We start from the raw sequence: 25,386 nt of genomic DNA on the forward strand, positions 1-25,386 counted from the left end.
GGGGGCTGTCTGTCCATGTCAGCAGGCTTTGCTAACAAGCCTGGGAGAGCCAACAGCTCTCTTTTGGTCACAGTCCATCCAAATCCTTCAAACTGCCTTTAAATGCTGTGCCCAAGTGTGTTGTCCCCCTACTCACATTGTATTTGCTGGGAAATGCCCCAGTGAAGGCAGGAATGATGAATTTGACTCCATGTTCTCAGAAGGCTAATTTATTATTTTATGATACTATATTATATTAAAAAATACTATACTGACTATACTAAAGAATACAGAAAGGATACTTACAGAATGCTAAAAAGATAATAATGAAAAACTCGTGACTCCTTCCAGATTCCTGACACAGCCTGACCATGATTGGTCATTAAGTTAAAACAATTCACATGAAACCAATCAAACAGCCACCTGTTGGATAAACAATCTCCAAACACATTCCACATCAGCACAACATAGGAGAAGCAAATGAGATAAGAATTGTTTTCCTTTTCTCTGAGGCTTCTCAGCTTCCCAGGAGACAATCCTGGGCGAGGGGTTTTTTTCAGAGAATGTGAATGCCACACACTCAGGCTGCACCAGGTTTTCAAAGTGGCAGCTGGACAGACGGGTCTGGATGTCTTCCAGTAGTTGATAAAAACTCATTTTCTGTACCCCTTTTTACCCAGACATGGCAAACAGTGACCTCCAGCCATCCTGATGCTGCTGTTGGTTGCTTTCCCTGAGCAGCATCTTTCATGGTATGTCCCAAATTGTCACAGCTATCAGGGAGTGTGCCTTGCTGCTTGCCAAGAATTTTCACAGGTTGTTTCTGTAAATGATGTGTTGGTGAGGACATGCAAATTATTGATCAACCTATTTTTTTCTCTTTTTTTTTCTCTCCTAACAGTACCCTCAACAACAACAACATCACCCACATTCCTGTTACCAGCTTCAACCACATGCCAAAGATCAGGACTCTGTGAGTAGGATCTTCTCATTTTATAATGCAATCCTGATGCTGTAAACCAACTTTTTGGCTACTTGTCATCTGTGATAATCTCATTTATCAGTCCCTCAGGCTGCCCCAGGGGCTGGGTGGCTGTAGGTCTGGGGAGCCCAGGCAGGGCTGTGAAGGGGCTGGTGCCCACAGAGCCCCGTGAGCCTCTGTTCTGGATCTGCCCAGCATTAAGTAACAGTCAGTTTTATCAAGACTTTGAATTTACCCAGAGAATAAGTTGGCTTTTTTTTTCCCCCATGGGAAAAGCCATAATGTGAAATGTGTTCCAAGCTGGAGCATCAGTGCGATCGTAAAAACTGCTCAGATGGATCAAATTATTGAATTTTGTTAATATCCTGTGTTTAAATCCCATTAATTCTTTTCAAATTCAGAATGTTAATTTCTGAAACAAGGCATTTTTAAAGAAGATGAAAAAAGCATCTTTCCAGATACTTTCTGAAACAAAATGTCACTTATTCTGATGGATTTTTTTATATAAAAGCTTCTCTTATATCAAATCCATTTGTTTTTGAGCTGCATGCCATTGCACTGGAAAAGCTCTGTTGTTTAGTAGATCAAAATACAAAGACTGTGAAATTAGACTAAGCATTTGTATAATTTAGCCATAGCCTACCAAAACCATTTCCTTAAGTAAATTATTTCTTTCGATTCCTTTAGGGAATACACAGCTTCAGGAAAAGTCACGTCTAAACAAAGCACCCCTGTTTTTCCTCCAGAATCTCAAACTCATCCAAGATGTATTTAATTCTAGAGGCAAAGAAAGGGAAATAGTAGCTAGCCTGAAAATTTTCTGTGCCACTGAAAAAATACAATACTTCAGGGATGCTATGCATGCATGTGTAAAATCATATTAAATAAATTAACAGAACTGAAGAAAAATGGCTCTTACTTATGTCAATCTCTGTAAGATAACCTCTGACTTGAATTTGCATTCTTCATCAAATGATGACATTATTAGATCTTAATGTAAGTAATTAAATGGAAATGAGATATTTGTCTTTTAGAAGAGAATGGCTAAAGAAGATAAAGGTGTAGAGTTAAGGTTCCTGGAATTTTGCCTTTTCTTATTCAGAAAATTTGCCTGGCTTTTCCAGATTAGCCACTCTTGTCTGTTAGCAGAGCTCTGTGCCTTCAGTGTCTTCTGCCATTTTCCCTTTAGTTTAATTTCAGAGATGGCTTTGTATATAGCTCCCTGGAGACTTACACTGACTAATCCCCCTCTGCTGTAATTAAGGGGGGGGAAAAAGAAAAGAAAAAAAAGGAAGAAGTCATAAATAGGATTTATAAAGGGAAGCTTTTCTATTGAATTCTGAGAGACACGTTTTATAGAACATGAATGCTGCCCCACTCTAAAAGGATTTGCTGGAAATTTAATTTTGGGACTATAGATAAAAGGGCAACTTAGGCAAACTTGCATTTGTATTCATTCACCTGATGTTCTGTAAAGTCAGTTTCATCAATATCAAATGACAGGTTCCAGTCTCCAAAGACTGACAGATAACACACAGCACCCCTAGCAGGGCAATGTAGGAATTTGTATAAAGATGCTCTTTGGGGAAGATGGTAATATTCTCTCAAGTTTCTTGTTGGAATGTATAATGAGTGATGCTCCTCACAGTTTGGTGACTTCACTGTTTCCTTTAAAAATGGTCATCAGTGTGTCCACCTTCTCAAATAACCTGCCACTTAGATGTGCTTTTTTTGGAAGTTTTTTGTGAGGAATGCCTGCTCTAAATGTTCCTTGAGTAGGGATGAGCCCTTTTTCCAGTCAGCTGAGGCCCAGTGCAGCGTGGACAGTGTTTTCCTTTGTGTCTCCTTTACACTCTGGTGAGATCCATTAGCAGGAGATTTGGGGATGCTGCTGCAGCTAGTGTGCTCTGATGGTTCTGTGAATAAACAGCTTTTCTTCATGGCTCTCAAAACAATCTGCCTATGGTAGAACAGAGAAGAAAATATAATCTAGCCAGAAATCATCCCGCTCAACATGAGCACTCAGGGGAAAGAAGAAAAAGAGTAAAATGCCAGGAAGTTTTGAAGCATTTGAAGAATTCTTTGCTAAAATCAGCTCTTCTGTGCTAAGATTTTTTAGCTAACTGTCTCTTCTGTTCTTAAGTTTCATTGATTTTTAGCCTTGATTGGAAGTGACAGGAATTAGTTTTTATTGATCTGCTTTCCTTTGCTTGAAACAGCTTTATTTATGATAAAGCATGTTCCCTCTACCTATTTGCTTAATGGTAAGTGTCCTGTTGTCTCTGCATCTGTGAATTACTGCTGACACAGATAATTACATTATTTCTTTTCATTTCTTTTATTTAAGGGTAAACTGAAAATGTGTGAAAGCACTTCAGTGTTCTCAGGGAATTGGTTTATACTATTTTTGAAGTACTGTGAAAAGTCTTCTTGAGGCTGTATTTATTAGTATAATTATCAAAAATATATTCTGATAGGCTGCTTTGTTAAGATGGGGTCTCTAAATGATCTCCTCTCCAAGTGGAGTAGCTGTGCCAAAAGACAAGGAGGGCTCTGCTGAGGCAGGGAGCTGGTGGTTTGCACTACTGAAACAGGAACCCCCAAAACCCAGATAAATCAATTTATTGAGGGGAAAAACCAGCTCACAAAACTGGAGAACTGCCTAACCCTAACCCTTTGTGTGAAATAGTGCTTTTCTCACTCATGCCTGCATGCAGGGGGTGCAGGGAATGGCATGGGATGAGCTCAGTTCCAGAAGGAAGCAGATCCTGAATATCATTGTTGATTGATGTGGTGGGAAGGATGAGACTCTGAGGGCTTAAATGAGACACTGACTCTCTTAGGTTACAACAAATTCTGACTTAGGATGATTTCTGGCTAGACGATATTTATGTATTTATTTGTTCTTCAACAAAAAGGCAAATTAATGGTTCATAACAGCTGAACATTTTACTAGAAATCTAACTTGCTGCAGCTTCAATTAAAGAGCTTTACAATCTCTAAACTCAAGGTCTTCTAGTGATCCTTGTAGAACAATTACATTTTACAGTACTCCCAGGAGATTAGTGCTTTCCATCTCTACAGGATAAACTCCCAGCTCCAGATTTGTGGGTTTTTTTTTTTCCTTTTCCTTTATTGTGGCTGTCCACCCCAGACATACAAATCTGGGAACTGTCAGCTTGGGTGCCACTGCAGGGCTGAGCTGCTGCTGTGCTGTAGGGACAGCTCACAGACAGACAGTTCATTTCTTTGGAGCATGGACAAGGCTAAATCTGGTGCACACCAATTGTGTGCCTGTAATATTAGTGAATAATGCTGTGTCTAACCATTTCTGACAGGATTTTTAATCTGGTTCATGATTTCATTTGGTGCAACACTCCAAATGCATGAGTCATTAAAGGAATGAAATAATTCATGTCCCGGACTTTTGTTTTGACCTAAAGTTTGGTGGCTATTTAAATGACCAGATTTGTTCCCTGAACCCATCATCATTTTGCAGATGTGATGATGGTTCTGCAAGTCCTGGCAGGGAGCTGCACATGAGTGGGTCTTTCATGAGCTGAAAATTCTTGTCTAGATCCTTTATACTTGTGTTAAATTACTACAGGAAAAAGAGCATTGATGGACTTGTACAGGCAACACAGGAACAGAAATGGTATCAATAGCCTCTGAAGTTTTGTTTTGCCTGTCTTTCCCCAGAATATTCTGAGTTGGAAGGGATCTATAAGAGTCACCAAGTCCAAGTCTTCAGTGGATGGCCCATACAGGGATCATAGAACCCTGGTGTTATTAGCACCATGCTCCAACCATTGCAGCTAATGTGCAGAGGTTCTCTCTCTCCACCTCTTCTCAAAGGATTGAGAAGAGAGGAGGATCACTCATCATCCTGTTCTTGAGCCTGGTCCTCATGTTTAGACAAGCCCTTCTTTGAATTCACTCAGAGATATCACATTGATGCAGCTCTTTCTGATGTGAAATCACACACAAAGCGATTACGTGGAACAATCTTAAATTCTGCATATTTTTGTCTCTAGAATGGCGAGCTGTAGGTGGATCACCAATAAACTGAATTTTTGGAAAAAATTACAAATAACAGCACAAACTTATATCTGACCTTTATATAATATTGAGGACAGCCAAGCCCTGACTCATCTGTAAACAAGAACCTGGGGTGATCCCACTGAAATGGCAGCAGAGAGCGGGGCAGGCTGGCAGTTGATGGCTCCCTTTGCGGGTTTTGCTCAGAAAACCCCAGTAACTGTGGGTTTGCTGGGTGTTTTGTTCAGACAACCCCAGTAACTGTGGGTTTGCTGGGTGTTTTGTTCAGACAACCCCAGTAACTGTGGGTTTGCTGTGCGTTTTGTTCAGACAACCCCAGTAACTGTGTGTTTGCTGTGTCGGTTTTGTTCAGAAAACCCCAGTAACTGTGGGTTTGCTGGGTGTTTTGTTCAGACAACCCCAGTAACTGTGGGTTTGCTGTGCGTTTTGTTCAGACAACCCCAGTAACTGTGTGTTTGCTGTGTTTTGCAGGCGGCTGCACTCCAACTTCCTGCACTGTGACTGCCACCTGGCCTGGCTGTCGGACTGGCTGCGCCAGCGCCGCACCATCGGCCAGTTCACCTTCTGCCTGGCGCCCGTCGGCCTGCGCGGCTTCCTCGTGGCAGAGGTGCAGAAGAAGGACTTTGTCTGTTCTGGTAATGCTGCCAATCCTCCTTTATCTCGTATCTATTTCATGTCTCCTTTATCTATCTCTGGTTTTATGTTGCCATAAAAAAATGCGGCGTGGAAAATGGCCGTGTCGCGTTCGAACGCAAACACAGCAATCCTGTTTGGTTTTGTTGTTGCTAAACTGTATGGGAGGAGATCAAATTGTTGGTTTTTTGCAGCTTTGTGAGAATTATTGGATTCCAGTTAACATTTTAGTTCTCAAATTACTTCTTCTGCTTTAACATTGCCAATGATATCAACATAAGAAATCAATTATGTGTGGATAATTTGGTATTTCTCAAGGGAAGAGCTCTACAGCTGACTGGAATACAAAGGACAGGAAATAGAAAATGCAAATCTGAGTCTGTTGACAAATGATTGGACTTTAGAACGTGAGGAGCAGATTTTATCCCAGGGACTGAAACAGGGATTCTCAGGGAGCCGATGCACTTTGCTGTTGTACAAGTTTCCACACTGATAAATGGGGCTGATGATACTCACAAATCATGTGTCTGTATGTTGGGCCTATTCATCAAGTCTCTGGAACTGCACTTGGTTCTTGCAGGATTGAAATACATTTTCCTAAAAGGAGAAGAAAAAGAACAAAAGAAAAAAACGGCAAAAAGTGGAAAAAGAAATCTCTGAGTTGGGTTGAAAGGAAGGATGTGGTGGAGGAGCAGCATGGCAGTGTGTATGCTGTGGAAAAAAAAAATGTACCAGACATAAGTTTGGAGGTGGTTTTGCAGCCCCAGTGGTGATACAGAGGGCTTGTGATGGAGATGATGTGAGTCTAAACAGTGATTGTGAGTCTTGTGCTGTTTTATTCCTTGTCTCTCACAGCCTGGGAGCCCCAAAGCTTTATCCTATGGGTACAGGTATTGGCTGATGGAAATACAGTAGAGCTGCTCATGCCAGAAGTGTTTTAGGAATGCCTTTTTTCTGTTATTCCATTTACATGTGACTAAGAGAAATGGTTGCATTTAGAGAAAGAAGAAAGGTTTGACCCCACTCAAGCATCAATTAATTAATTAATGCCCTGCCCAAAGGTGTGCTGAAGTGTTATGGGCACGTGGAAAATGAAGTTGTGCATAGTGGACATGACATTTCAGATATTTCAGAGTGCTGGGCAGATTCTACACTGTAGTGGAGATGATAGGCAGAATATCTGATAAGTTATATCAAAAGTTTAACTAAAGGAAAAGTTTAGAAATGTAACAGTCTTGGGAGAGGAAGGATAAAACAAATGGATAAATGAATGAAGCTATTAGCAGAAGCTGATTTTACCAAAGAGGCAACCACAGCTTTTTTTTCCCTTTCCTCTTGTGAAATGAAGTTTCAGATGGAGCATGAGTTCAGCTATTTGGATTTATGATACAGTGAAGTGGAGGAAAATGAGTTGTTTAAGTCAGGAGAAGAGATAATAATTGCTGAATGAGAAATGTAATGTGAACAGAACTCATTTAAATGGGGTTGTCTGTGCAGACTGAGACTTCCAAAAGTGACGAGGTTTTTAGCAGTTCCCTGTTGGACCAAGAGGATATAGGCATTCTCTCAGGATCTGCCTGCTTTTGTAAAAAATACAAAATTGTGAAAATTCAAGCAAAGAAATTTTTAGTGAGACAGTCCATCAACTGTATCCCTGTAACTCTCATTTGGGAAATGAAATGAAATGTACTGAAAAAGAAATTCATTTGGAGAGCTCATTTTAGTGCTGGTGGATTTAGCTGAGAACTCAGTACATGCTAGTTCGATAAAAACCTACATGGACAGCTAGTTTAAAGAGGATATAAATCTTCCCTTCTCCCCATTACAGCTCTTAAATCTGATTTTACAGCATAATTTGTTAATGTGTGAATATGAAGTCAAACCAGGACAGGCGGTGAAGAGCGAACTGAACTTGTCCCTCTGCAATGGAATTTTGTAGAAGTTAAGGTTTTGTGAATTGCTGTAACCAGCCTCAAGCTGGCAGGGAGAGCCACCTTGGCATCCCTTCCAGTTAGGAGGAGCTGAAATTCAAAGTGGTGAACTGCTCTGTTGAAGTACAGGTTCAGGACATCAAGCACTTGTGGTTTTATGGCAGTGGGAATATCACAGCAGCCAAAAAACCCTCAGCTTTTCCTTCTCTGTGAAATGGGCTCCATCTGAGCATTCCAGTTTAAAACTGGTGCTGCTGGATGCTTCAGAGGAGAAAGAGTAGATTCATAATTTGGGGAAAGAAGAAACACAACAGTGGAAAACAGACTCCTCTTTGTTCTTTGAATCCTATGCAAAAATAGTGATGCTTTATAATTTCATGAGAAATGTTTCTTTGGAAATAGATTTTGAATGCTACATGCCAAGTGGGAAAAGAAGAACTGAAACAATGATAGAAAAGTGCCATAAATAGAACCAAAGTTGCTGGATTCTCTGTGGACGTGTCCTGCACCATGGTGTTTGCATTAGGAACAAAATCTCTCCAGATAGTGTTGCTGAAATCAGAGTTATGTGCAGATATATCAAGGTAAACTGAGTCACACCTGTGTAACCTGGGTGTCAGTCTTTCAAGAAAAAATATATAATATAATATATATATTTTAGATATTATATTTATAATATATATTATGTTTATATAATTATATAAATATGTAATGTAAATGATAATGATATAAAGCATTCTTTGTAATAATTAAAAATTATTAAAAATCTGATTCAAATGGTGCATGTAGGTCACCTGAGAGCAGTGGAGAAGCTATTCCAGGTTTCTCCTGTTTGAGCATTTGGCTCAGAGCTGGAGGTGAAGGTGCAGGATTCAGCAGTGCACAGTTGCCTGGAGATGGGCTTGGAAATATGTCTGGTTGGGTTTGTGTTACTGAGGAGAAGGGGAAAGTTCAGGGACAGAGTGGGGCTGGGACTAGGTGGCTCCTCACCATCAGGGAGAGTGCCAAGTGCTGCTGGCACTCCTGTCACCCACCAGGCTGGCTCCTTCTGCAAGCTGTCCCCTCCCTGCAGGGGAATGTCACCTCCAGAGCCACCTCGGCCAGAGCAGCCTTCCTGGGCCTCTGCCTTCAGGGCCATCTGTTCCTGGAGAAATCTCCAAACAGCCTCTTCTCCTGCACAGTTGGGTCTGCAGCTCTGGGATGCCTTTGGTGACAGGCTCCTAAAAGGTGGAATGGGAGGAAGGGGAAATGCTGTGGCACCAGAGGATGAGCCCCTTGGTGATGTGCTGCACAAAGGTAGCAGGCTGTATTTCACCTGGAGAAGGGCTGTATTTCACCTGGTAGGGGGTGTATTTCACGTGGGTAGGGGGTGTATTTTACATGGATAAAGGGTGTATTTCATGTGGAGAAGGGGTGTATTTCACATGGATAGTAGAGTGTATTTCACTTGGATAAGGGCTGTGTTTCACCTGGATAAGGAGTGTATTTCACATGGATACCAGGGTGTATTTCACATGGATAAGGGCTGTATTTCTCAGGGATAGAGGATGTATTTCACATGGATACCAAGGTGTATTTCACTTGGATAAGGGCTGTATTTCACATGGATAATAGAGTGTATTTCACATGGATAAGGGGTGTATTTCACATGGATAGCAGGGTGTACTTTACATGGATAGCAGGGTGTATTTCGCATGGATACCAGGGTGTATTTCGCATGGATACCAGGGTGTATTTCACATGGATACCAGGGTGTATTTCACATGGATGCAGGATGTATTTCACATGGATAAGGGGTGTATTTCACAAGGATAAGGGGTTTATTTCACATGCATCATGCGATCCATGTGAAATGCAAATCATGTGGTTGGCAGGGTGTATTTTACATAGGTAGCATGATGTATTTTAACTCTCCCATTCACTGCCATGCTGCTGTGACGAAAAATCAGTGCAGTAAGCAAAGACAGTGTCACTTGAAATACTACCTGTATTCAGGTCTTGGGAAGATGTTTATTGTTATATTCCCTTAAGTAGCAGAGAAGCATCTGGGGGTGCTGGCTTATGCTCAGTACCTCTTAGGGCTTTCTCATATTTGCCTGGATCAAACCCAGCTTCCTTCCTGTGCTCAGATGTTTCACTGTTGGACTGGCTTCTCCTTCTCTGTCTGTGTCTCTCTAACACATCCTCTCTCTCTCTCTGCCTATTTGTCTGTCTCTTGTCCTCCTCTGACCTCCTCATGATAGTAATTTTATTTCATTTTCCTCTCATATAAGTTTTATTATGGCTCTTTGATTTTTCTTCTACCTGCTCCTTACTTATTGGAGAAGAAATTAGCTTATGTATTGACCGGTTATGTCCAGTTAAAATGTGTTTTCTCACCTGCAACAGCTGTAAAGCAGTGGGATCATGAAGTTATGACACCAGCACACCTTGGTTTTTTGTGCAGAAGCCACTGACCCCATTTGGAATTTTTTTTGCAGTGATGAATTGTTCTGGTTTCCTTGAGTATATATGTGAGAATATCTGTGCATCTAAACAGAAGCACTGTGTCTTGTACTGTGATCTGTCACATACTTCAGCTGCCAGATTAGTTCTCATTTTGGCCAGTAGCTTGATGGTGGGGAGTATGAAGATTGGCTAAGATGTCTTAGGCTGGACTAGAGACTGATATTTCTAGTGTTGTACTTTTCTAAAATAGTTTTCTTTAATAATGAAGCATGCATTGTAGGAGAAGGAACGTGGATCCATACAATGTTTTCTCTTAGAAACCATTTTCTTCAATTCTTGATCCTTAATTCCCATTCTGAGAGCCTCAAAGTATGTGAAGAAAATCAAGATGCATATTTTGGACTAAATAACTTAAATTTCAATCTGAAATTGACTTGAGAGAAATTACTCCCATAGCCAAGTGTTTTCTGGCTAAGTAAACTGATACTGATTTTGAGAAAACACTGGATTGACCCAAATCTCAGTTAAAGATCTAGATTTTCTGATTCGTGTGGTGAGACTGCAGCTGAAGTATAATAAAAGGTATAATAAAATTTGTTAGCTTCCTGCTGCTTCATACAGACTGGAAGCCCTAATAAGGAAGCAGATTTATTTGTTTGGGTGAGGTCAAACAGTCTTCAAACATAGCTGTGACTCTGGCCAGACCACAGAACCAGGAGATTGTCTTGCTCCACTTCCTGATAACTCCATAGCATGTTGCTGAGGAGACAACCAACAATGAGTAGCTAATAAAATAAAATAGCACTCCTCAGGCTTAGCATCTTTGGCATCTCCTGAGAGCATTTGGGAGATGCCAAAGGAAAAGTGTGTGGGGATAGGAACTCCTCCCATGTGCTCCTGGTTAAAACACTCTGCAGTCTGTGTGTGCACAGGCAGCAGTGGCACAGGAGGCACTGCCAGCACAGGAGATTGGGGCTCCTGGAAGCTGAACTGGGGCAGGGACTTTTTGGAGGGATGCAGGATTTGTGGGGAGGCAGGTTCTGCTGGGGCTGCAGGTTTTGCAGGGCTGCAGGTTTTGCAGGGATGCAGGTTTTTCTGTGGATGCAGGTTTTCCTGGGGATGCAGGTTGTGCTGGGTGCAGGTTTTGCTGGGGATGCAGGTTGTGCTGGGTGCAGGTTTTGTATGGATGCACGTTGTGCTGGGATGCAGTTTTTGGTGGGGATGCAGGTTTCCCTGGGGATGCAGGTTGTGCTGGGAGTGCAGGTTGTGCTAGGGATGCAGGTGGTGCTGGGATGCAGTTTTTGGTGGGGATGCAGGTTTTCCTGGGGGTGCAGGTTGTGCTGGCATGCAGGTTTCCCTGGGGATCAGGTTTCCCTGGGCATGCAGGTATCCCTGGGCATGCAGGTTTCCCTGGGGATCAGGTTTCCCTGGGATGCAGGTTTGCCTGGGCATGCAGGTTGTGCTGGGTGCAGGTTTTGCATGGATGCAGGTTTGCCTGGGATGCAGGTTTCCCTGGGGATGCAGGTTGTGCCTGGGGATGCAGGTTCTGCTGGGTGCAGGTTTTGCATGGATGCAGGTTTCCCTGGGGATGCAGGTTTCCCTGGGGATGCAGGTTGTGCTGGGTGCAGGTTTCCCTGGGGATGCAGGTTTCCCTGGGGATGCAGGTTTCCCTGGGGATGCAGGTTGTGCTGGGATGCAGGTTGTGCTGGGATGCAGGTTTTGCATGGATGCAGGTTTCCCTGGGGATGCAGGTTTCCCTGGGGATGCAGGTTTCCCTGGGGATGCAGGTTTTCCCGGTGCAGGGCAGTGCACCAGGAGGGTTCCTATCCCTGCAGCCCATCCCTGTTGATGCAGGTGAGCTGCCAGTGGCCTCGTTTTTAAAGAGCAGGATAAGCAATCCGGGAGGAGGAGGAGGAGGAGGAGGCCTTTGTGTGTGTGTTTGAATGGTCACTCTCTGCCTTGTGGGGCTTCCTCATTGTACAGCTGTTTTATTGCTTTTAGAAGGGACCTTAACCACTTCATCTAACTGTGACCCCTTCCCAAAAGAGTGACCTTTGAGTCACCTTAGATGGTGGCAGCTCTTTTCTCACTGCTCTTGCTTTTTGTGACCATCCACTGACCCTGTCAGTGCTCTTACAATGGAGTCTAGGAAGGATTTAAAGACTTTTAAAGCCTTTTGGTCAAAATTGCTGTTTAAATTTGATCTTGAGAAATTTTTGTGGAACACTGATAAAATTTTTACCTCCTGTTACAATTTGCTGCCACAAACTTTATATATTAACATTTAGTCTGAAGAAACATTTCAGTACTGTGCATTTGTTAGTTGCTCTTCAAATGAAATTGTATAGGAAATTTGGAGAGATACTAATCACAATTTATCAGTTTGTTTGTTTTCAGTTTCCATGAAGTTTCTTATCACAAATCTAAATTTACTCTAGCACTAGCAGTGATGGTGTTTCATACTGTAGGAATTTCTTGATTTGCTTAGCATGTAAGATGCCACATATGGTGTTTTTCATTTGGGGGACCATCTTGTGAATCAGAAGGATAAATATGTATTTATTACAGCACTTAATATTTCTTTAAAGACCAAAGCTGAAAATTGGCTTTTAATTACAGTAAATTTAGTTTTATTACTGAAAATGATGTCTTACCTTTCAGTATAATTAGCCCTTTTTTCTGGAACTCCCTTTTCCCCAGAGCAGTATGTATAGCCCATTAATGCTTATTTAATGATGGCAGGTTGGGGTGTAATTATTCAGCCACTGAGCTTTTGAACTGTTGCTGTAAAAATAATAACATGATTAGCTTTTATGTTAATGTCCAAAGCTGGTGGTTTGTTTTTTGAGTAGTTATGTTGGTAGTATTTTGGTACAGGGAAAAAGTGCTTCATGGCAGTACCACAGCTGTGCTGGGAGCTGTTTCACAGAGAGCAGTCATGGTAAATACAGAGCAGCAGGGTTGGCTTTGAGTATGTGGAGGAGCCTGTGCATGAAATCTGTAGGCTTTTTCTATTTAATTCATGTAGCTGATTGGCAACTCATTTATCAATTCACAATTAATAAGAGTAATGAAAGCAAGCATAGAGCTGCTTATAAAATAATTCTAGAAATTAATGGTGGGCAAATGCAAAGTTGCATAGAGTCACCACCAGGTTTGTGTGAATTTCTGCTTTATTGACAGTGAAATGAGTGATGTTATGTAGTGGCATTGCACCTGTGGTGGGTTGGCTGCTCACACTCCCCCTCCTCACAGCACTGAGGTGAAACCAGGATCTGCTCCAGCACCTTCTTTGCTGTCTCATTCTCTGGCTTGGCTGCTCCCAGGGCTGTTCCTCACAGCTTTTCCCTCTCTCCCTGCTGCCTGGCACCTCTCTGTCCTGTCTCAGGTGTGACATGGGCACCAGGAGCTGCAGGGGCAGGCTCAGCTGTGGAGCCCAATGGAAGCAGCCAGAACTGCCCTGGCTCTTCCCACAGCAGCTTCCCTGGCCGAGCTGGGCACCAGCACCTGTAGCCAAACTGAAGGGATCTCCTGGATTGTTGAATTTACCCCTTGGAATGGCAGGCTAACATGTTTAGCTCTGAAGATCTGTAAGAATTTTATTCTATAATTTCCAGACACCTTAAAGAGATTGAATGTACCAGGGGCCTCTTGCAAAAGACCAGAGGCAGCAACCTCAGCCTGTCCCAGGAAATGTCTTTATTTTCCCTGCCTTCCTTAGCATGTTCCAAATGCCAAAGAATCTGCTCTGTGGAATCCCAAGGCAGCCCAGGGAAGGGGATTGTGACTCATTCTTCAGTTCTTGCCCACTGACCTGGAAAAAAGCATTTCCTCCCTCCAGATCTGTCCGTGGGGAAGCTCATGACCAGACTGGAGCCCTTGGATGTCATTATCAGGAGACATGTCCCACTGTGTCTGCCATCTCTGAATGGCTGTGTCAATCTGTAATGCCTCTGGCTGCAGAGAATCCCACCCTCCTCCTCCTCCTCCTCCTCCTCCTGAAGAGAGCAGCTTCAGTGCCAAGGCAGAGACAGACAGGATGCAGAGTGGGGGGCAGAAGCAAAGACAAACATGCAAGCAAACAAAATCATGTAGTGTTTAAAACTCCTTTTCAAACAGCAGTAATTCAAAGCCCAAGGACTGAGTAGGCTTAAACTATTTCTGTTCCTTCCATAACTTCATCAAACTTCATCCTGGAGCAGTCCAGGATGGATCACCTGTTTGGAACTGAACTCCCTTCACTGGCTCACCATTGATCATGGCCATTATCTATCTTTTAACCTTGTGCAGGTGGCATCCTTTCACTTAAATAATTTATGGTCCTCTTCATTTTTATGCTTGAATATATTTATAAGTTCACTGTATTATTTCTGGACCTATATTTAAATGTCACTTCATGTGCACCTTCAGGAGTGCTGATACAAATTGTGGAGCTGGCATTAATGAGATGACTGTGCATGGCACCATTTGAGCTGCAGGAGCACTACATCTTTTAAGACCTTCTTTTAGAATTTTTTTAGTCTTTGGAAGAGCAGGCAGTGTCCAAAGCCAGAGAACCAAATTCACACTGGCAGCCTTCCTTATGGTGCAGTAGTTAGAAAGTAAATTTTACCTGCTTTAAGGTGAACATGCCTGTGTTGACAGGGTTGAAGAAAGACCTTGAAAAAAAGGCTCAGAGTGGGCACAGGGCATAAGAGATATTTTCAACCCCTCCTTTGGAAGGCTTAGGTGGAATTAATTTCCCTGAGAGAAAAACACTTTTGTCATAGTTTTATAGACTTCAGTTGTCTCACAGGTTCTGTTCTATTCATTCTTCAGAATAACAAATTCACCTGTTCAGCCTCTGTTGTTATGGTTGAGGCTGCTTCTTTGTTCTACTTTTTTCATTTTTCTTAATTTACTTTTCTTATTCCATATAATTGTGGTGCTATTATTGTTAATTAAATAATTGCAATATTAGTGCTTTAGGATAAGGCAGTGTGAAGTAAGGTCTGATTTTCAGTGGTGTTACTTTACTGATAGATTGTGAAACTAAGTAGGATTTTGTAGAATAAAGTGGGCTTCATTCATTAAGCCAGACCTTCCTTTCAGTGTGGTTGGTTATTTCCAGTTTTATTCCTTGATATTTATTTGTAAACTGATTAGTGTTGACTTGTGCCTTACAGAACTGTTGTGCCTATGTGCCATGAATTTTAAACAGATAAATGTACTCTTTGGGAATGTTCAGCAAAGCAGACAACTTGAATCAAATCATGAACATTCATGACTGGCAACTTTTTGCATACCATGAACTCAATGCTAATAACATCAATTAGGGGCTTAAGTCACTAATCATAAATCTTAAAGCTGTGCTCAGCAAATAAATGTTGAACAGCCATAGATGGAAATATTTGCTTAAACCATTTGCTGCACGTTTGTGTGGGATAAACAAATTCGTACAAATTCTGTCCATTAGAGGAATCTTTGCCCTCAATAAGGAATGTTAATTTTGCATATGGTCAGTTGAGGTTCCCTTGCCCATCTCTCTCTGCAGGACTCTGTGCTCAGATGTCCCTTTAAACTGGGATGCAGACATCAATCAGGAGCAGCATCTGCTTTAGGTGGTGTGGAATAAATTAGTTCATATCACTGGCAATCTAGTGCAAACTATGGCTCATGCAGTAGGAATTGATTTCAGATATCCCAGCATGGTCAGAGCTTCCAATGGGTTATTTAATTACACCCAAAAAGGTCATACTATATCCTTGGATCTGCAATACTTGTAGTGTTTTGTTTATTGATCAATAATTTCGTGTCTGATCTACTTCAAATGATGTAAAGTCAGCACAGGTTTTTAACCAGGAAGTCCTGTCAGATTTATCTTAAAATCCATTGACATGTTTTACAAATAACTAACATTTTACTGGTGGAAAGGAGCTGCTGCAGAGGTGATTGGATAGGTGAGGAGGTAATAAAACACACTGCTTAGTGTGCTGTAATTGGGTGTCAGTGCAAATGAGATTATTTCGTTTATTTAGTAATTGCAAAATTTATTTTAGATGCCTGTGACATTTAAACTGTTCATTTCTACACCATAACAATTCTATTCTAATTGTAATATTAGTCTGTTTGCTGCTTTTAAAAGAGGCCAATGAGGGACTTGCTTGAAAAAAGCATTTGATTTCTCTGTAAACTTCTGGGTCCTAAGTCTCCCTTCTCTTTTCCCCTAACCCAAAGTCTGAGGCTGTAAATTGAGGTGGTGCCAGATATTAACTGCCATAATTATTGACACTGTTATTCCACCGCATCAGGTAAAAAAAGCATAGTAATTTTTGTTAATCATGCTCCTACCCTGGCTTCCACACTTTGTTAGTGTTTTTCTTTTAGCAAAATGTATGATTGAGTTGATGATTTTTATCTCTGAGAAAAATATAATTAACGTGGTGGAGAACTAGAGCTGTTGTGTATTATAAAAAAATCTGCAATGGCAAGATGACAGATTGTGAAAACAACTTCAGAAGGGAATAATGTAAATGTAGCTGATTTGTCTGTGGCCATTTCCTTTTGCTGTAGCCATGCTGTGAGGAGTTTACTGCACTTGTGAAGGACACAAAGAGAAATCTTGAAATATTTCTGCCTTTCCTGTGTCTTTTCTTTTGAAAAAGTATTAGCAGCAAACGGAAAATCCATTTTTAGGTTTCAGATACACTTCTTTAGAGGCTGTGTTGCATCAGGACCCTTGATTATCTGTATGCTTATACTCTGCAAACCTATGAAAGTCATAGCCAAATTTTAGTAACTTTATATTCCATAGCCTATTAGACTTGTTTTCTTGACCAGTCTTTTTTTAAACAGTTCTCCACAATGACACAAACATCAAACTGATTGAACTGCCTTGGATTTTTGTGCTTTAATTCTATAGATCTGCAAACCATGGATCCTCGTTGAAGTGAGGCCATTAAATCCAAATCAGATTTGAAATTCTGTTTCTAATGTCATTCAAGAAACATTCACCTGAACAGATGATTTTTTTTGTGTGAGAGCTGATGGAATATGTGCTGGATGCCTGTTGAGTGTGAATGTGCAATACAGTATTTTGTTCTTTGCAAAGGATAAACATAAGCAAAAGCATTTCATCAGGATAATAGCAATTTATACACAAAGTCTTTTTATCATTAAAAATCTCAGAAACTTACAGTCTAGACCTACTTTTGCTTATGAAGAAGATAGAAATGTGCTTGTTGTGCTTCGAGGATGTGGTGTAGAGGTGGACCTGGCAGTGCTGTGCTGCTGGCTGGACCCAGTGCTCTTGGAGGACTTCTCCAGCTTTAATGGTTCTTTGATTCTACTGCTGCTACCTGCTTTTCGTTCCACAAAGACCTATTTCTGTATTTTCTCCTTTTCAGACTGCTTTATCCAGCCCTCCCTTGCATGCCCTGCCTTCCCTGGCACTCTGCAGTGCTGCACCACCCCAGCTGGGGAGGAGCTGGCCTGAGCTCCACTGACCCTCCTGCTGCTGGTTCAGCTGCAGAGGTGTCAGCAGCACTCTTAGAGCTCCCCCTGGCACTCCATCAGCTTTGTGAGGCTGTGCCCTAACAGAAAGTGGGTGTGCTACTGCTTCTCCAACCCACAGTGGTATGTTGTGGTGTTATAGCTGTGCAAAATGCAGCTTTTCCCCTGCTACAAAGCCTCTGCAGAAAGCACACCAGAGATGGAGATGTCAATGGTTGTGTGGAAGATTTGACCTCGTTGCCAACTCTTTATCTCCCAGAGAGCAAGGATTGCTCTGAAGTTTCTTGCAAATTTGATAATTTCTCCCTGTCTCTAAAAGCTTGCAGTAGCTCGTTTGCAGTCACTCATCCTTCATTTTGCTTTGGCCGTTGTACCAGAGGGTAGGCAGACAAAGAGAAAGTGTAAAATGTGGGTGATCAGGGCTGAGAAAAAACCTCTTGTGCTTACACAGACACAGCAGAGGGCTGTGTGCATTTTGAGGCAATAAGCTACTTTTGGGAGTAGTCACAATTAAAGTGCTCCAGAAACCTTAGACTCCATGAAAGACAAAGCTGGCAGTGCTGTTGTGCAGATTTCTGTTAATTTTGCAGCAATTCTAATAATTGACAGTGGTGGTATGTGTGCCCTGCATTTCTATGGCCAGAAAACAAACCCAAGAGAGCTGCTTGTCCTGCCTGTTATACATGTACATGTTTAATTAGTGGCACTGGTTTTTCCTCTTTAGTTCAAATAGCTACCACTTAACTTCTTGTTAAATGCATGATCATGTGTTAAGCCAATAAAAAGATTTTGAAACTGGAAAAAATCAAAGTTCAGGTTGCTTGATAAATATGAATTTGTTTCTTTGGACCATATGCATATGGATTTAGATTTTTATTACATTATTGAATTATTTTTACAGTAGTTTTTAGCCCAGATGATTCTTCAGGGTGACACTAAAATGGTCTCTGCCATGAGATGAAAGACTCATGATGGAAATATGATGAAAACTCCTTACCTGCAGCTGTCAAGGTGGCTGGAGAGTAGACTTTAAATGAGAGGGTATTTTAGTAGAGAGAGAGGGTCATTAGGATCATCTCATGGTGGAAGCAGCTGCCCACTCTCATACAGAATGTATTTGACCCCTGCCCGTGCACAAATTTCCTGTGAGGTCCATTTATTTTCACATGGTCACTACCTCTTAAAGTCTAACTTCTGGATGCCTGGATTGGAGCTCTGAGGTCTGGACTGCCAAAATGAAGCCAGTCAGAGCTCTAAATAACATCAATGTTAATTTGTTCATCTATGTTTAAAACTCAGTGCTATGAAACCCAGAGTTTCATTCTGGTGTCCTGACAGAAAGTCAGGTGATCAACCAATAAAAATATTTCCAACCCAGTATTCGAATTTGGCAATATTTTGCCCACAACTGAAATGGTGATCTTATCCTGAAACTCAACATTATATTTGAATATAAGGCAGTTCTGTCATCCCTGGTTACAAAATAATATTTAAAGAGGATGACAGCATGCTGGAACTTAATTTCAATTTGTCTGAGTTTCCTTAATTCCCATCAGAGTTCAACACCTTTCTAATGGAAGGAATGATTTCACAGTAATTGTGTTTTGCTTTCCAGGAGGGCTCCCTCTGCATGTGTAACGTCACCTGCAGAAGTTTTCAGCTGATGTCCTTTCAAACTCTGTCTGCCTTTGAAAATAGTGACCCTGAGAGATGCCACTGGAATCTCTTTGGGATGTTGACTGTTCTGTGCTGCTTACCAGGTTGTGGAAGCAGGGACATGTGTAGCTTTCTGTACAAGCTGACGCTGCTGTGCAGAGTTAGGAGCTAAGCCAAGCAAGTATGGAGGCATAAATCAAGAGAGGAAATTTATAGGAATGTTGTGTTTTTATAAAATCTCTAATTGTCCTAATGAACGGTGAATTACGAGTTGGTGCAAATATTTTTTTTCTTTTTTTAAACTTTTTGTCACCTGTAGTTAGAATACATTAAAGTATCCATCATGGGTCTTTTCAAAGATAAAAAACCCCAAGAATGAACAGCTTTGTGAATAGTATTTCCACATTCTTGTATGTATTTGTGTTTTGACAGCTATGATGTGTTTAATTTTCCACCCAAAGGGCCAATCTTTTACGATTTTTGTCACTTCTTACCAGCCTTACAAACCTTCACATTTAGCCATCTGTATCTCAACATAAAGATACTTGAGGCTTCTTGTGTTCCATGTACTTTGGAAATATGACTCACTATAAATAAACCAATAACTGCTACATCTTGATAACCTCAATTAGCATAGCAAACCCATTTTATCTATGGCTAAATGTATGCATATATCAAAACTTTAAATGTAGGAATCATAACCATTTGAGTAAAATGACATAATTGCTACAGTTTCAAAAAAATGTAATGACACTTAATTAAGCCTGAATCTAATGAATTGACTAGAAATTGTATAGAGCAATGTCCTCATGCTACACCTCTGCTCTGTGTGTAGCTTTGTGTCTTTGTGTCTAGCTTAAGCAAGAGTTTGAAAGTTTGAACTTATGTTTTTCTAAATTCTTTTTATGTTTCCATTAACTGCCTTGTCTTATCTTGAAAAAAAGCTGGCTTCATATTCCCAGTCTTCACACCATAACAGGTTTCCTTATTTCAAAAGGTTTCCTTATTTCAAAAACATAAGTTGTCTCTGATGAGAGTCTTCTCTCAGTATGTAAAAGTACTCAAGAAGAGTTTGTGTAATGGAAACTTCTGGAGAAAGAGAACTTTTGGAAATTTGGAAATGCTACTTGATTCTAAAGCTTAATTTAAAAATCTTTGAATGAACTGATATGGGTGAGCATGAAGGAAGTGTTCATGAGGGGAAGAGATTGATAGAGTGGAGGCTGAGAGGAATAACACTTTGCATGTTTTCTCTGCAGTTGATTTGTAGGATATTATATTCACCTGCAAATAAATTATTACTCTGTATAGTAAGAGGATCTGCAAAACCCATAGCATTTTGTTGTTAAAGCCTCACAACCATTTTTTAAAGCATGGAATGTGTTCCTTGTGTGCAGGCCCCCAGTCCGAGCCGCCGTCGTGCAGCGCCAGCTCCGTCTCCTGCCCCTCTGCCTGCACCTGCAGCAACAACGTGGTGGACTGCAGGGGCAGGGGCCTGACAGAGATCCCAGCCAACCTCCCCGAGGACATCTGGGAAATGTAAGTGCCAGTCTCATGCACAAATCTTTTCCATTTCTCTCCTTTTTTATCCCATGTCACGGCCTCCTGCGTGGAAGAAAGGGGTATGTTTTAAAAGCTGTTTTAAGTAGTTGTCAGCTTGTTCTCAAGTCAGTTGTCAGTAGTTGTCCTCTCTGGTTTGTTCTTTTGATCTAAGGGCTCAAACCATTTTTAAATGTAAATTAAGATAGTTTGGTACTGTCCTACCTGAAAGCAAGGTAAAGTTCTTGGGGCCTTAAGTTCAGATTGTGTTTACATTTCACAAACCCAGAATTGCAGTTCTATAGTCAGTAAATGAAAATACACAGTCCTTTCTTATTTCTAGTCAGTGATTTCCCCATGAGATGGAGGGGCATCTTTTTAGCTTGGCAGGATGCATTTATAATGAATTAGAACATCAGAGCACATTGTCTCTGCTGATTTTACCTTCTGTATCTTGTCTTCCACATTGTTATTTCTAGCTCTTTAACAGTTTTGTGCCTTGTGTTGTGGAATCAGATGCTTGTTTTATTGACTTGTTTGACTTTACTACCGCTAGGAATTGGAACCAACTATTTCTGTGTCCATGACTTCATACTACTGTGGGCCTGAAATACTTTTACATTAAACCATTTTACTTGTGGTTAGTCCACAGGGAATGCAGATCAATTCCTATTTAGGTTCTTTTCATACTGAGTTTTCTGACATCCAGCCAGTTTTTACAGTCTACACAGTATAAATTCAAATATTTGCATGTTCACTGGACTTATCCACTTTTTGTTGCTGTAGAAATACTGGTACACAGCAAAATTTACCATGATAAAGCATAAATTTGTAAGATTGTGGAGTGTTCTGGGTTGGAAGCAATCCTACCAGATTTGGGCAGGGACATCTTCCACTATCCCAAGTTGCTCCAAATTCCTTCCAACCTGGCCTTGGACACTTCCAGGGATGGGACAGCAACAATTTCTCTGGGCAGCCTGTGCCAGGGCCTCACCACCCTCAGAGGGAAGAATCTCTTCCCAATATCCCATCCAACCCTGCCCTCTGTCAGTTTTAAGTCATTCCCCCTTGTCCTGTCACTCCAGGCCCTTGTCCAAAGTCCCTCTCCAGCTCTCCTGGAGCCCCTTTAGGAAAAGGTTTTAAGGTTTTCCCAGAGCCTTCTCTTCCCCCCAGCTCTCCCAGCCTTTCTCAGTAGCAGAGGGGCTCCAGCCCTCTCATTGTCTGTGTGTCCTTCTAATGCTCTGGGCATAAGAACCCCAAGGAACATTGAATTCAACTTGTTCTTGTATTTCCCCCTAACTCAGTATTCTCTTGTAAGCCAAATTGCTCTGGTAAGAACACTTGACTTACAAACTGTTCTACAAAAATGAAACACACAGCTGTTGCTCTAACACAGTTATTAAAGGTGACCTACATTTCACTCTGTTTCAGTATTAATTAAAGATCTTTTATTCAGCCTTCCTACCTTTCTTCATTAGCATGGGTAGGCAGAACCTTCTCTGACAAAGCTGCCAAAAAGTCCTAAGACTGTTTTGTTGATAAAAACCCATCACAAACCAGGAAACTCACTTGTCATGGGACATCAAACAAGCATCATGTGGTGCTAATTTTCCCTCTCCTGCATATGAATTAGAAGTCTGTTGTGTTACTCTATTACTCCTCGAGGTGAAGGACTTCATTGCAAGAATGTTTGCTACTAAGTAAGCAATTTAGGAAAGCTAGAAATCTGTACCCCAGACTTGATTTTTCATAATTTCATAAAATAGGTAGCAAGAATGTAGAGAATGCAATTTGGTTTTTTATGAAGCTTCTTGTTTAGGTGGGAGCTGACAGCAGCAGCCAAATTGACTGAGGAAAAATGAGTTATGAGAAATTGAAGCTGAGGAATGCAGACTGTGTGCTGAGTGTTACAAAAGAGTCTCTGCTTACAAAGTGGTTCTGTTTTGCTTTTCAGAGGAGAAATGAAGAGTTTGTGCCATAGAGAAGCACATGAGAATAAACAGAAAAGTTTTGCATGACTACTTGGGTGAAAACAAAAGTCATTAAGCACCTGGAGGCATTTAATGGAAAGAAATACTGAAATGCATGTGTGGTGGTTTGCTGGAACATGAACAAAACAGTCATTCCCTATATTGGGACAGCATCTACAGTAAAAGGAGAGCTTGCAGTTATTTAGAAAGGGTGAGAGAAAATGCATGCAAGGTAAATAGGGAACACGGTGTGAGTGCAGAATGGGCTTGATGCTGGAGAGGTGTAGGGAAGGAGGGATGACCAACAGAGAGGAGACAAAGCCTCCAGAGAATCTGTTTTTCTGCTCAGACTCGATCAAAACCCTGCAGCCAGTGCCTGTCAAACAGAATGACAGCTCAGCCCACAGAGCCAGGGGAGAGCAGAGCCCTGGAACCACATGGCTTGGGCTGCTCTGGGCTCAGGACATGGGCTGCATAGATCCTTTCTCAGTCATTAGTGATTCCCTGGCATCACTCAGCCCAAGGACAGCTTTCCTGCCTGTGCAGATGTGGGCACAGGGGGTGAGGGCACTGCCAGCCCTGGCTGTAGGGTTTCAAACAGAATTTGCTTTCACGAGCTGCCTGCCACGTTTGTTTGATGCCTGCCAGTCATGGGCAGGAGCAGTAACCCCCTCTTGATCTTTTCCCACCTCACAACACTCTTCCTCTGCCCCTGCTTTAGAAGGAAGTTTTCATGCTGTTTGTCTGCCTCAGACTGATGCACTCATATTTTATTTATAACTGCAAGCAAGGCTGTGTTTTAGGATGTGAATTCTGGGCAGGTCTTGTCTGAGGATGTTGTACACCTTAAAACAGTGGTGCAGGGACTTCCACTTGTGCCTTTGTGTTTGCTAACAGTTGGTACAAGACTTTGCAGAGTGAAAGCAGGGCACAGCTCCCCAGAGGCAGCACACAGCCCCCTCCTGCTGCCAGGGAGTGCTCATGCCTGGAGGCAGATGCTGGAGCAGCAACCACTGGCACTGGGTGCTGCTTCTCTGAAGGATCTTCCTGAAAAGAGGGAATTAATTATTTGATAAATCTGGAGGCTGGATTGTGGTTGGGATGCTTGAGAGAATGTAAACAAGCTGAGCCCAGTACAGAAAGTGATGGGAAAAGAAGGGTGAACTGAAATGAGGAAACAACCAAACACACGAGGAGAAGAATTGGGAACAAAGGAAATCGAGACAGGGTGAGCAAAGTGCTGTGAGTCTGAGAAAGTGGGGAGTATTTGGTGAAAAGGCCTGAGATTGGTGCCAGTGGACAGCAGCTGTGTAGGGTGGCAGGAGAGCTGGGACACTGGGGCAGGACAGAGGGACACAGGGACAGATGGAGCACATTTACCTTGGAGAGCCTTCCTGCCTCCTCACCATGTACTTGGGAAACCCAACAACAATTTGAGTGTCTGTCCCTGGGCATTAGGGACTGTCTAGGCACAGATTAACTCTTAAACTACACAGGGAGCTCCTGTTTGCACTGCTGCTATTCCAGTTAGAGAGCACTACAGGGATCTGGGACTCACACTTCTGTTGCACTCGAGTTTCCTTGTGATGGAATCAGTAATTTCAGCTTTTGGGTTTGAGGCCACTGAATTAAATGTTTGGGGTTTTCTTAAAGTAAAAAGAAATAAACTGGAAAATGCTAGAAAATACCAAAGTTAATATTTGTAGCTGCAGTTGTCATTTGAAGCTTTTGTGTATATTTGTGGTGGTATTCACTTCAACAGCAGCACAGTCTCATGCTGCTGTTGACAGCTTGGATTAATTTCTTGTTGCCTAGGGATGCATCAGGTATGTGTAGGGAGGGAGCCTGTGTGTATAGATAGGGTCTCTTCACTTGTTGCAGAAACAGGAAAACTGTAAAATGGGGACTGTGGGGAAGATAATCTCATGAATGCTCTTCAGAGAATTGGGTTGTGCCTCTTCTTGCCAGTGGTTTTATTAATTGATTCTGGGCAAGTGACTTGCACAAGCTTTCCTTGGGTGGTCACTGGTGATGTAATCTCAGCTCTGGCTGATTCAGCTGAGACATTCAGCAGTGTTGAGGACTCCCAGCTGCAGCAAAAGTCAACAGGCACTGTGCTTTGAACACTTTGTGCTGTGCAGTGTTAATTACTCTGAAAAGCCAAGTCTCAGTCATCTGCAGACTTAAAAATCAAACTCCAGAATGTAAAGTATATCCTTAAATCCTGAAACAGATCTGAGATCTGTTCACATCAAGTTTGCTTCACCATTGTCATTTACCTGTACCATACCCTGTGTCTGGTGAGATGAAGAGAAATAGAATTGAACGAGCCAAGATTAAGCTGGGTAGGATGTACCTGACTCAAAAACAATCACAAACCATTTGTTTAAATGCTGATGCAATTGCTCCAGACAGCAAAGAGGCTGCCAGTCCCTGAAGGAATGGTGCAGTTTAGGCACCCTGTTTGCTGAGATAATAACCACAGCTTCCTCTGGCAGCTGGGCACAGCAACAGGCATGGAAGCCCTTCCACCAGCTCCTAGGCTTGGCCTAAGGTTAGTTTTAGTCACTTGTTCTACATGGGTTTAGTTTAGCATTTCCACTTCTGATAGCTGAACGGGTGGCTGATGTTTTTGTAGGTATAAGTAGCACGTGATTTTGGTGCAGAATTTCACTCTTAAGAAAAATTCTAGAGTTGG

The 25,386-nt window shown here is 41.8% G+C and overlaps 1 protein-coding gene across 1 annotated transcript in view; it reads left to right on the plus strand.

The window, feature by feature from the left end:
* SLIT3 (slit guidance ligand 3) overlaps positions 1-25,386 on the plus strand; it is a 490,596-nt gene that overhangs the window by 291,147 nt on the left and 174,063 nt on the right. Inside the window, exons 7-9 of the mRNA XM_036391775.2 lie at positions 881-952; positions 5,492-5,655; positions 20,577-20,718. Of these exons, the coding sequence (XP_036247668.1) occupies positions 881-952; positions 5,492-5,655; positions 20,577-20,718 (378 nt within the window). The remainder of the gene's footprint in view (positions 1-880; positions 953-5,491; positions 5,656-20,576; positions 20,719-25,386) is intronic.

The sequence above is a fragment of the Molothrus ater genome, chromosome 15 (genome assembly GCF_012460135.2).
Source record: "Molothrus ater isolate BHLD 08-10-18 breed brown headed cowbird chromosome 15, BPBGC_Mater_1.1, whole genome shotgun sequence".
NCBI classification, from domain to species: Eukaryota; Metazoa; Chordata; class Aves; order Passeriformes; family Icteridae; genus Molothrus; species Molothrus ater.